At 46.2% G+C, this 12,756-nt stretch overlaps 1 protein-coding gene across 1 annotated transcript in view; it reads left to right on the forward strand.

Annotated features, from left to right (window-relative positions):
* Positions 1-12,756, forward strand: part of LOC126252501 (pickpocket protein 19-like) — a 150,639-nt gene that overhangs the window by 71,710 nt on the left and 66,173 nt on the right. Inside the window, exon 7 of the mRNA XM_049953396.1 lies at positions 8,279-8,546. Within this exon, the coding sequence (XP_049809353.1) occupies positions 8,279-8,546 (268 nt within the window). The remainder of the gene's footprint in view (positions 1-8,278; positions 8,547-12,756) is intronic.

Here is a 12,756-nt window from a genome sequence, read left to right on the forward strand (position 1 = left end):
AGAGCTGTTTGACATAATTTGTTGGGAATCATAACACGATTTCCAGTAATAAAACAAAGGTTGCGGTATTCGAACGAAAATTGGCTGTAAGATGTAAAATTATAACAAAAACGTAATATTGGAACAAGCAACCCACTAAGTATCTCCGCTGTGAGATGGGACGGAAGTTCGATAGTTAAATTGTTAACAAGCTCTTACAATTTAGCTTAATCTGTGGAACAATTAGAAATGCGCTAAAAAGCCACAAAAGAGACACAGATGTAGTCATATAGTCATAGGAGTACCTTCTATGCTCTGTCGATCTGAAACCTGAGTATCCAAGGGGGATATGAGCAGGATACAAATGCAGAAATACATTTCTCGGTATTGTTATAGGGTACACCAGAGAAAAAGATTTCAAAAGACATTATAAATAAATTACGAGTAGTTTCAATGTAAAAGACGAGAGACCTAAGCAGTATCATATAGTGGTAACATGTAGATAAACGAGCAATACATGAAAATAGAGTTTCGAAACAAATTCTTGACAACAAACCTAGAGGGATAAGACAGTGAGAAGACCATAGAAGAAGTGGCTGGTCGCTGTTGACAGAAACAGTCGATAACACCTAATCTACGTCGGGAGAAGTAGCAGAAGAAGAGGAACAAAACAAGGTAGCGTTTTGTTCGATACCAGGGTACTAGGAGAGAAACGACCTAAGGAATGCTAAATCGCAGGAGAAAGGAACCGTACCTTGGAGGAAACACTCTGTCATCGAAGAGGAAGACAATATTTAAAGAGAGGATGAGTGGCATTCAAGAATAATTAACTGCAACATTAAGTCGTGTTCTTCTGAAGAATCCAATGCGCTACAAGAACTGCTTCGAGTGACAACATCTACGAGAGATTTACAAAAGAAAAGTAGAGAGAAATCCTATACGCCGATTCCATAAGATAATCCAACAATTAGTTAGCTTAGCTAGTTCAGTCTCGGGTGGGAAGGTATGACCAGTTACACTGTACGTCCCCCATACCGCTTACTACGGAATCGCAGCTAAACTGAGAAAGTTTTTTATTGGTTTACAACAGCGAGGAGATTTTGATGATACATATTCTTCAGCGACTTAGTGTGGGTACCATGGCCTTCAGAACATGGAAAACTGTTGTCCGACACCCACATCGGACTGCAACTGTTGTCGCACAGCGGACTGAAACAAACAATATACTTTTACAGTAGAGTCTCGATAGTTCGAGTTTCCAATAATCCGAGACTCTTTTAAAAAAAATAAAAAAAATAAAAAAGAGGTTGCAACGATCTACTTTCTTTTTTTTTTACTGACATGATAAATAATGAAAACATCATTGCAAAAGATAGATAGGGAGAGTACAGCTCAGTGACAAAGCAGACAACAGTGCAATCAACACCGACGATTAGCTCGCTGCCCTGTTGCACGAACATCTGTTGTCAGTATGGCACGAAATATCCCGACTGCTGCCGGCTGCTGCTGATCAAAACTGGCTCAAATGGCTCTGAGCACTGTGGGACTTAACAGCTGAGGTCATCAGTCCCCTAGAACTTAGAACTACTTAAACCTAACTAACCTAAGGACATCACACACATCCATGCCCGAGGCAGGATTCGAACCTGCGACCGTAGCAGTCGCGCAGTTCCATACTGAAGCGCCTAGAACCGCTCGCCCACACCGGCCGGCTACTGATCAAAACTGGGGAGTTCATACGCTGCTGTGGTTCCCAGTACCTGTACTGTACAGTGTTGTGTGTCGTTTTGTTTGTTGACTGTGTGTTCCGTTGTACACCTTACAAAGATGAGTTCTGTAACGAAAAAGAGGAAATTTGTGCCTGTGCATCTAAAATTAGAAGCACTAAGACGACTTGACAAAGGAGAAACAATAAAAAAATCTTGCTCTCGAATATGATGTCGGTGAAGTTACTGTTGGTGACTGGCGAAGAAACCGACTTAAATTGGAACAGTTTTCTTCACAGAAATGCTCACACGAATCTCTCAGTCGAAGAAGTATAAAGAAGTCAGAAAAAGCAAGTGAGGCATTGTTCATGTAGTTTACCGAACAGAGACAGAAGGGTGCTCCGATTTCTGGCTCAATCTTGCAAGAAAAAGCTTTGTTTTTCAGAAACCAGCTGCAGGAAGGAGATGACAATTTCGCCGCTAGTGTGGGCTGGCTCGACAAGCGGAAAAAGAGGAATGGAGTGCGTCAACTAGACGTATGTGGAGAAAAACTCTCTGGTGACGCTCAGGCCGTTTCAAAATTTATCGTCGAGTTTAAAAAAATCGTAACTGACGAAAATTTGTCTAATGAACAAATATATAACTGTGACGGAACTGGGCTGAATTTTAAAATGTTACCAGCGAGAACACTTGCTTCTTGTGAAGAAAAAAGTGCTCCTTGTCACAAAAAAAAGCAAAGAGTGGCTCACAGTTATGGCAGCTTCAAATGCAACTGGAAACCACAAACTAAAACTAGTTGTGATTGGGAAGTCTGCCAAGCGAAGAGCATTCAAGAATGTATCCATCTCAGCTCTTCTGCTTGTCTATACACATCAGAATAATGCCTGGATGAATCAGGAAATCTTCAAGAACTGGTATTTTAACTCATTTGTACCTGACTGCTAGAATTTTTTAAAAGAAAGGGGACTGCCATGCGAAGCAATTTTGCTCATGGATAATGCGCCCTCACATACAAGTGAACTGCAGTGCGACGGTATCCGCGCCTTGTTTTTCCCACCAAACGTTACCTGTCTCATTCAGCCCATGGATCAAGACATTCTGGAATGCCTAAAAAAAAATTATCGACGGCGATTGCTACAGTCAATCCTGCATTCCGAAGACAGCGAAAGCATTGTAGGAGCTTTGAAGAAAGTGACTTTGAAGGACGTCGTGTTCTGGATTAGCGAATCTTAGAGCGAAATAGTCAGACACAATTTCTAAGTCATGGAGGAAAATTCTACAGGAAAGTATGCCAGACACAGAAACTGAAGATTTAGCAGATGAGGACGATCAACCATTGCGTAATTTAATCAGAAGATTGCCAGGGTGTGAAGAGGCAGAAGAGGTGGAAGTAGGCGAGTGGTTAAATTCGGACGAAAAGCTGGAAATGACAGACTCTTCTATAATTGACATGGTTAACATTCCATGGCAGTGTGAGAGTGACGAGGATGACGAAGCAGAGGCTGCATCGATGATGTGTCACACCGATGACTACGCTGGTCTCGAGGCCGCCATATGCTATGTGGAACAACAGCCTGAGGCGACACCAACTGACCTACTGCTCCTGAGACGGTGACGTGACATTGCCGCGAGGAAACGTTGCAGCTTCGCCAAACAAAAGACACTTCACTATTACTTGTCTAAATAAATAATTATTGTTATTCTGCCAATGCAAATGTATGTGTAAATACTTTTATTTTAATAAAGTTCATATTTTGATCTGTGTTACTTACAATATCATAATACACTCCTGGAAATGGAAAAAAGAACACATTGACACCGGTGTGTCAGACCCACCATACTTGCTCCGGACACTGCGAGAGGGCTGTACAAGCAATGATCACACGCACGGCACAGCGGACACACCAGGACCCGCGGTGTTGGCCGTCGAATGGCGCTAGCTGCGCAGCATTTGTGCACCGCCGCCGTCAGTGTCAGCCAGTTTGCCGTGGCATACGGAGCTCCATCGCAGTCTTTAACACTGGTAGCATGCCGCGACAGCGTGGACGTGAACCGTATGTGCAGTTGACGGACTTTGAGCGAGGGCGTATAGTGGACATGCGGGAGGCCGGGTGGACGTACCGCCGAATTGCTCAACACGTGGGGCGTGAGGTCTCCACAGTACATCGATGTTGTCGCCAATGGTCGGCGGAAGGTGCACGTGCCCGTCGACCTGGGACCGGACCGCAGCGACGCACGGATGCACGCCAAGACCGTAGGATCCTACGCAGTGCCGTAGGGGACCGCACCGCCACTTCCCAGCAAATTAGGGACACTGTTGCTCCTGGGGTATCGGCGAGGACCATTCGCAACCGTCTCCATGAAGCTGGGCTACGGTCCCGCACACCGTTAGGCCGTCTTCCGCTCACGCCCCAACATCGTGCAGCCCGCCTCCAGTGGTGTCGCGACAGGCGTGAATGGAGGGACGAATGGAGACGTGTCGTCTTCAGCGATGAGAGTCGCTTCTGCCTTGGTGCCAATGATGGTCGTATGCGTGTTTGGCGCCGTGCAGGTGAGCGCCACAATCAGGACTGCATACGACCGAGGCACACAGGGCCAACACCCGGCATCATGGTGTGGGGAGCGATCTCCTACACTGGCCGTACACCACTGGTGATCGTCGAGGGGACACTGAATATTGCACGGTACATCCAAACCGTCATCGAACCCATCGTTCTACCATTCCTAGACCGGCAAGGGAACTTGCTGTTCCAACAGGACAATGCACGTCCGCATGTATCCCGTGCCACCCAACGTGCTCTAGAAGGTGTAAGTCAACTACCCTGGCCAGCAAGATCTCCGGATCTGTCCCCCATTGAGCATGTTTGGGACTGGATGAAGCGTCGTCTCACGCGGTCTGCACGTCCAGCACGAACGCTGGTCCAACTGAGGCGCCAGGTGGAAATGGCATGGCAAGCCGTTCCACAGGACTACATCCAGCATCTCTACGATCGTCTCCGTGGGAGAATAGCAGCCTGCATTGCTGCGAAAGGTGGATATACACTGTACTAGTGCCGACATTGTGCATGCTCTGTTGCCTGTGTCTATGTGCCTGTGGTTCTGTCAGTGTGATCATGTGACGTATCTGACCCCAGGAATGTGTCAATAAAGTTTCCCCTTCCTGGGACAATGAATTCACGGTGTTCTTATTTCAATTTCCAGGAGTGTATTTCTTTTTCCCCTTTAAATTTCGATAGTCCGAGTTTTCGATAGTTCGACGTGGTTCCGGTCCCGCTCACCTCGAACTATCGAGACTCTACTGTAGTGTGTTTGTTCTACCTGCAAACACAAGCGCCGGCCGCTGTGCCCGAGCGGTTCTAGGCGCTTCAGTCCGGAACCGCGCGTGTGCTACGGTCGCAGGTTCGAATCCTGCCTCGGGCATGGATGTGTGTGTTGTCCTTAGGTTTAAGTAGTTCTAAGTTCTAGGGGACTGGTGACCTCAGATGTTAAGTCCCATAGTGCTCAGAGCCATCAGCCATCAAACACAAGCAGTATGACAAAGTAAAGGTTTTAAGGTGTAAAAAATAAATTTTTAAGACTTGCAGATGACATAGCCGTTTCTTTAGAGGCGGCAAAAGATTTGGTAAATCGAGTGAATGGAATGGGTAGTGTCTTTACAAAAATCGCAAGATGAACAGTGACAAATGTAAAACAAGGGTAACAGTGTGCAATCGAATTTAATCAGGCGATGTTGTGGGATTTAGGTTAGAAAATGAGAATCTAAAAATAGAAATGTGTTTTTCTATTTTGGCAGTAAAAAGCCAATAAGATTCAGACTGGCACCAGCATGGAAAGCTTTTCTGAAAAAGAGAAATTTGTTAACGTCGAATATACACGGTCCAGACACATTAATGCGACCACCGCCTATGTTCGGCCGCAACGTGCAGTAACTAACTACTCACAGACGGCAGGTTGCAACACTAACAATGGAGGGCACATACAGCGTGTCGGGGGGACGCGGATAACCGTACAGTGGTTGTAACGCAGAGAGTTTTGTCTTACGTTCACAAGGGAATAATCATTGGTTTTCTGGCCAAAGATCGAAGTATTTCCGAAACAGCTAAGCTTGTAAGCTGCTCGCGCGCTGCCGTGGTTAAACCGTACCGTGCATGGCAAAATGACTCTATCCAAGACCGGCGCCAAAACACATGTGGTGCACCACCGGCCATAGATGACAGGGGTGGACGACAGTTGCGGCTGTGTGTACGGGCGAACAGACGTGCAACTGTTGAGCAACTGACCGCCCAGATGAACGAAGAGGCTACCGACAGTGTCTCTTGAACTACCATTCAACGAACATTGCTGCGTATAGATCTCCGCAGCACGCACCTGGTTTGCGCCTTAGGGTCCTGCTTCATGAACCCGCAGTGATTCCTGTTCATCGGCGACGAAGGCTGGAATTTGCACGCCAGAACCGTTACTGGCCGTCCACTGAGTGTTGACAGTTGGCCTTTTCAGAAGAATCACGTTTTATGCTCCATCAGGAAGAAAACAATCACTCTGCTGCAATCATCGGAACGTTCCAGGCCGGAGAACGGAGCGTTACGGTCTGATGAATCTATTCGTGGCATTCGCTGGGTGATATCGTCATTCTGGAAGGCACAGTGGATCACCAGGAGTACTAATCGATCCTTGACAGATCACGTCACCCCTACGTGTAGTTTGTTTTTCCTTGGCACGATGGCATCTACCAGCAAGACAATGCACAACTCGGAATGTACGTGCGTCGTTCGAAGAGCACCAGCATGAGTTTACCGTTGTCTCGCAGCCATCAGACTTGTCGCATTTAAGCCCAATCGAGAATTTGAGGGAGCACATTAACCGGGCAGTTCGTGGACCCTCAACAGAGACACCTAGCGGGGCTGGCCACAGCGCAGGAGTCGGCACGGCTTCACCCCCCTGTCGGTACCTTCAAGAACCTCATTGACGCTCTTCCTGCACGTCTCGCAGCAGACAGCACTGCAAAAGGTAGTTATTCAGGCTTCTGACGGTTAGTCACACTGATGTGATTGGACAGTGTAATTTTAAATGTTAGGGACTCTTTTCTGATAATACTGGTCTGGAGTGGAGCCTGACATGGGAGTGAAACGCGGACGATAAGCAGTGCAGACAACAGGAGAAGAGATGATTTTGAAACGTCGTTTCCCAAAAGAACGTGACGTCTAAATTAGTAAAACGAATAATTATTGAAGAGACGTTGCATTCAATCGAGAAGAAAAGAGCTTTATGATACACCCTGAGGCGCCAAGAAATAGTTAATTTGGTAACGTAGGTAACTTGGGTGTCGAGAGGCTTTATACGAATAAAGTATAGAAAGCGAGCAGAGTTGATCACAGTAGCATTCTCAGTGCTTTTAGGTTGCATAATATTTGTGCAGAGAGGAAGAGACTTACTCAGGATAGAGCTGCATGAAGCCTATCTCAACCAAAATTTTCTATGTTTCAAGGCACGCCGGCCGGGATGGCTGAGCGGTTCTAGGCGCTACAGTCTGGAACAGCGCGACCGCTACGGTCGCAGGTTCGAATCCTGCCTCGGGCATGGATGTATGTGATGTCCTTAGGTTAGTTAGGTTTAAGTAGTTCTAAGTTCTAGGGGACTGATGACCTCAGAAGTTAAGTCCCATAGTGCTCAGAGCCATTTGAACCATTTTTGACTGCTGTTAACTGGCGACGAAGGCTGGAATTTGCACGCCATTACCGCAACTGGACGTCCACTGAGTGGCGACAGGTAATCTCTTCAGATAAATAATGTTTTGTCTTCCATAGGATAGATGGCCAGTTGCGTGTACGGCATGAAACGTCTGTAACCAAACACCCCCCAACAATGGTCATAAGGGACCAGGCCGGAGGCTATTCCCTGGGTGATCTCGTCATTCTGGAAGGCTCAATGGATTAACACAAGTATGCGTCTATGTCTGGACCGTTTCCACTACTACATGCAATTTGCTTCTCCTCAGCACGATGGCATCTATCAGTTGGAAAACATAATTTGTGACATCTCGCAGTGTAGATGCGTGGTTCGAAGAGCACTGGGATGAGTTTACCATACTCCTCTGGCCACCAGACTTCCCGCTTTTAAACCAGATCGAGATTCTGTGAGACCATCTTGATTTGCCTGTTCACCCCATGTATCAACAGCTGTCAAACCTATGCAGCTTGCCACGGCACGAGAGTCTGCATGGCTCCAAATCCCTGCCAGTACCTTCAAGAACCTCACCGAATCTCTTCCTGCATTTCTCTCAGCGATTCTGCGCTGTAAAATGTTTGTTATTCAAGGTTTGACAGGTGGTCATTAATGTGGCTGTAACGTGTATAAATGACTGTGTTCCGAGTTCCCAACACCCCATCTTCCCTGAGAAAAAGTCAAGGGAAACGGATCAACTGGGGCACCACCTCCTACTGTGTTCTGGCTTTAAGGTGATGTTTACAAGATCTCTGTTCGCTGAACACTTGTTGATGTTTATAGAAGTAATTTTTACTCTACAGAGATTTCATAGCTTAAGATGTGGCATAGAAGAGAGCTTCACCAGGCAGTAAAACAAAGCGCCGGCGCAGGTGTCGGTGAACGAGCCGACTGCGCTGCGGATGGACGGTCTGATCGTGGGCTCAGACCAAATGGCCCTGGTGAGGGTGTCGAGCGACGTGACGTACACGACGCATACGGTGCGATCGCTGCGGCCGGGGGACCGAGGCTGCCTGTACAGCAACGAGAGGGACACGCTGCAGCAGGGCGCCTACTCGTATGCCAACTGCCGACTCGAATGCTTCCGCCAGTACGCCATCGCCACCTGCGCGTGCCTGCCCTACTTCTTCCCACCAGCCGGTGAGTGCGTCCGACACACGTCTCTCTTTCACCAGCTAGGTGTTCTCTGAAAATCTGTTGTTTGCTTTCAACCATCTGGACTAGGCCTCCATCATGCAGGCAGCTGGGTGATGGGGACGTGTTTGTCACTGTCTCATTTCAAAACACACAAATCACGGTGACTTCAGTGTAATTATTGTCTCTGAATAAAATTGTCTTTTCTGTTCGTCTCATTGCGTATTTATTTCAGCTATCTTCCGTACTGTACTGTAGCCGTTATTTCTGTGTACACTGAGGTGACAAAAGTCATGGGATAGCGATATGCACATATACAGTCAGCGGTAGTATCGCGTACACAAGGTGATTCGTGTAGAAATGTTTCAGACTTGATTCTGGCCGCACTACTGGAATTAACAGACTTTGAACGTGGAATGGTAGTTGGAGCAACACTACTGGACATTAAAATTGCTACACCACGAAGATGACAGACGCGAAATTTAGCCGACAGGAAGAAAATACTCTGATATGCAATTGATTAGCTTTTCAGAGCATTCACACAAAGTTGGCGTCGGTGGCGACACCTACAACGTGCTGACATCAGGAAAGTTTCCAACCGATTTCCCATACACAAACAGCAGTTGACCGGCGTTGCCTGCTGAATCGTTGTTGTGATGCTTCGTGCAAGGAGGAGAAATGCGTACCATCACGTTTCCGTCTTTGATAAAGGTCGGATTGTAGCCTATCGCGATTACGGTTTATCGTATCGCGACATTGCTGCTCGCGTTGGTGGAGATCCAATGACTGTTAGCAGAATATGGAATCGGTGGGTTCAGGAGGGTAATACGGAATACGGAACGCCGTGCTGGATCCCAACGGCCTCGTATCACTAGCAGTCGGATGACAGGCATCTTATCCGCAAGGCTGTAACGGATCGTGCAGCCACGTCTCGATCCCTGAGTCAACAGATGGGGACGTTTGCAAGACAACAACCATCTGCGCGAACAGTTCGACGACGTTTTCAGCAGTATGGACTATCAGCTCGGAGACCGTGGCTGCGGTTACCCTTGAAGCTGCATCACAGACAGGAGCGCCTGCGATGGTGTACTCAACGACGAACCTGGGTGCACGAATGGCAAAACATCATTTTTTCGGATGAATCCAGGTTCTGTTTACAGCATCATGATGGCCGTATCCGTGTTTGGCAACATCGCGATGAACGCACATTGGAAGCGTGTATTCGTCGTTCCCATACTGGCGTATCACCCGGCGTGATGGTATGGGGTGCCATTGGTTACACGTCTCGGTCACCTCTTGTTCGCACTGACGGCACTTCGGACAGCGGACGTTACTTTACAGATGTGTTACGGCCCGTGGTTCTACCCTTCATTCGATCCCAGCGACACCCTACATTTCAGCAATATAATGCACGACCGCATGTTGCAGGTCCTGTACGGGCCTTTCTGGATACAGAAAATGTTCGACTGCTGCCCTGGCGAGCACATTCTCCAGATCTCTCACCAACTGAAATCGTCTGGTCAATGGTGGCCGAGCAACTGGCTCGTCACACTACGCCAGTCACTACTCTTGATGAACTGTGGTATCGTGTTGAAGCTGCATGGGCAGCGGTACCTGTACATGCCATCCAAGCTCAGTTTGACTCAATGCCCAAACGTATCAAGGCCGTTATTACGGCCAGAGGTGATTGTTCTGGGTACTGACTTCTCAGGATCTGCGCACCCAAATTGCGTGAAAATGTAATCACATGTCAGTTCTAGTATAATGTATTTGTCCATTGAATACCCGTTTATCATCTGCATTTCTTCTTGATGTAGTAATTTTAATGGCCAGTAGTGTATATAGGACATAATTGAGAGGTCAGTTCCTGCACAAAATCCAGGACCGGCAATACTTTTCCAGTTGCGGACCTCTAGAGAGGCAGCATGTCTCAGCATTTCTGCAGGGTATTCCAACGATTTGTTGAGTCCGTGTCAAGTAGAGTTGCTGCACTCTTTTTTTTAAAAAAAAAATGAGTGTTCTGACGGGTTTGATGCGGCCCACCACGAATTCCTCTCCTGTGCTAACCTCTTCATCTCAGAGTAGCACTTGCAACCTACGACCTCAATTATTTGCTGGATGTATTTCAATCTCTGTCTTCCTCTACAGTTTTTTCCCTCTGCAGATCTCTCTAGTACCATGGAAGTCAGTCCCTGATGTCTTAACAGATGTCCTATTATCCTGTCCCTTCTCCTTGCCAGTGTTTTCCATATGTTCCTTTCCTCTCCGATTCTGCGTAGAACCTTCCCATTCCTTACCTTATCAGTCCACCTAAATTTCAACATTCGTCTGCTGCACCAAATCTTAAATGCTTCGATACTCTTCTGTTCCGGTTTTCCCACAGTCCATGTTTCACTACCATACAATACTGTACTCCAGACGTACATTCTCAGAAATTTCTTCGTCAAATTAAGACCGATATTTGATATTAGTAGACTTCTCTTAGCCAGGACTGCCCTTTTTGCCATTGCTAGTCTGCTTTTTATGTCCCCATTGCTCCGTCCATCGTTGGTTATTTTTCTGCCTAGATAGCAGAATTCCTTAACTTCATCTACTTCGTGACCATCGATCCTGATGGTAAGTTTCTCGCTGTTCTCAGTTCTGCTACTTTTAATTTCTTTCATCTTTCTTCAATTTACTCTCAATCCATAATCCGTACTCATTAGACTGCTCATTCCGCTCAGCAGATATGTAATTCTCCTTCACTTTCACTCAGGATAGCAATGTGATGAGCGAATCGTATTATTGGTATCTTTCACTTTGAATTTTAATTCCAATCCTGAACATTTATTTTATTTCCATCATTGCTTCCTCGATGTACAGACTGAACAGGAAGGGCGAAAGGCTACCTTTCCCTCTTTTTAATACGAGCACTTCGTTCTTGGTCGTCCACTCTTATTATTCCCTCTTGCTTGTTGTACATATTGTATATGACCCCTCTCTCCTATAGCTTACCCCTACTTTTTTCAGAATTTCGAACATCTTACACCATTTTACACTGTCGAACGCTTTTTCCAGATCGACAAATCCTATGAACGTGTCTTGATTTTTCTTTAGTGTTGCTTCCATTATTAACCGCCACGTCAGAACTGTCTTTCTCGTGCCTTTACCTTTCCTAAAGCCAAACTGATCGTCATCTAGCTCATCCTCAATTTTCTTTTCCATTTTTCTGTGTATTATTCTTGTAAGCAACTTGGATGCATGAGCTGTTAAGCTGATTGTGCGATAGTTCTCGCACTTGTCAGTTCTTGCCGTATTCGGAATTGTGTGGATGATCCTTTTCCGAAAGTCAGATGGTATGTCGCCAGACTCATACGTTCTACACATCAACGTGAATAGTCGTTTTGTTGTCACTTCCCCCAATGATTTTAGAAATTCCGATGGAATGTTATCTATCCGTTCTGCCATATTTGATGTTACGTCCTCCAAAGCTCTTTTAAATTCTGATTCTAATACTGGATCCCCTATCTCTTCTAAAGCGACTCCTGTTTATTCTTCTATCACATCAGACAAATCTTCCCCGTTATAGAGGCTTTCGCTGTATTCTTTCCGCCTATCCACTCTCTCCTCTGAATTTAACAGTGGAATTCCCGTTGCACCTTTAACGTTATCAAAATTGCTTTTCATGTCACCGAAGGTTGTTTTGACTTTTCTATATGCTGAGTCTGTCCTGTTACCTTCTTTGTTCCTATGTTTTTCTTCCCAGCTTCTGTGATGGGACTTTTTAGAGACGCCCATTGCTCTTTAAATGTACTGCCTACTGAGCTATTCCTTATTGTTGTATCTATAGTCTTAGAGAACTTAAACCACATCTCGTTATTCCTTTCTTTGCGTATTGATTCTTCCTGACTAAAGTCTATAATGTAATCTGAGTCTATGTCTGCTGCAGTCATGGACTGTGCGGCTGGTCCCGATGGACCACGCCCGAGGGAGTCCTCCCTCGGGCGTGGGTGTGTGTGTTCGTCCTTAGGATAATTTAGGTTAAGTAGTGTGTAAGCTTCGGGACTGATGACCTTAGCAGTTAAGTCCCATAAGATTTCACACATATTTGATATTTTATTCTATGTCTGCTCCTGAGTACGCCTTACAATCCAGTATCTGATTTCGGTATCTCTGTCTGACCATGATGTAATCTAACGGAAATCTTACCGTATCACCCGGCCTTTTCCAAAGATAC

Source organism: Schistocerca nitens, chromosome 4 (genome assembly GCF_023898315.1).
Source record: "Schistocerca nitens isolate TAMUIC-IGC-003100 chromosome 4, iqSchNite1.1, whole genome shotgun sequence".
Lineage (NCBI taxonomy): Eukaryota > Metazoa > Arthropoda > Insecta > Orthoptera > Acrididae > Schistocerca > Schistocerca nitens.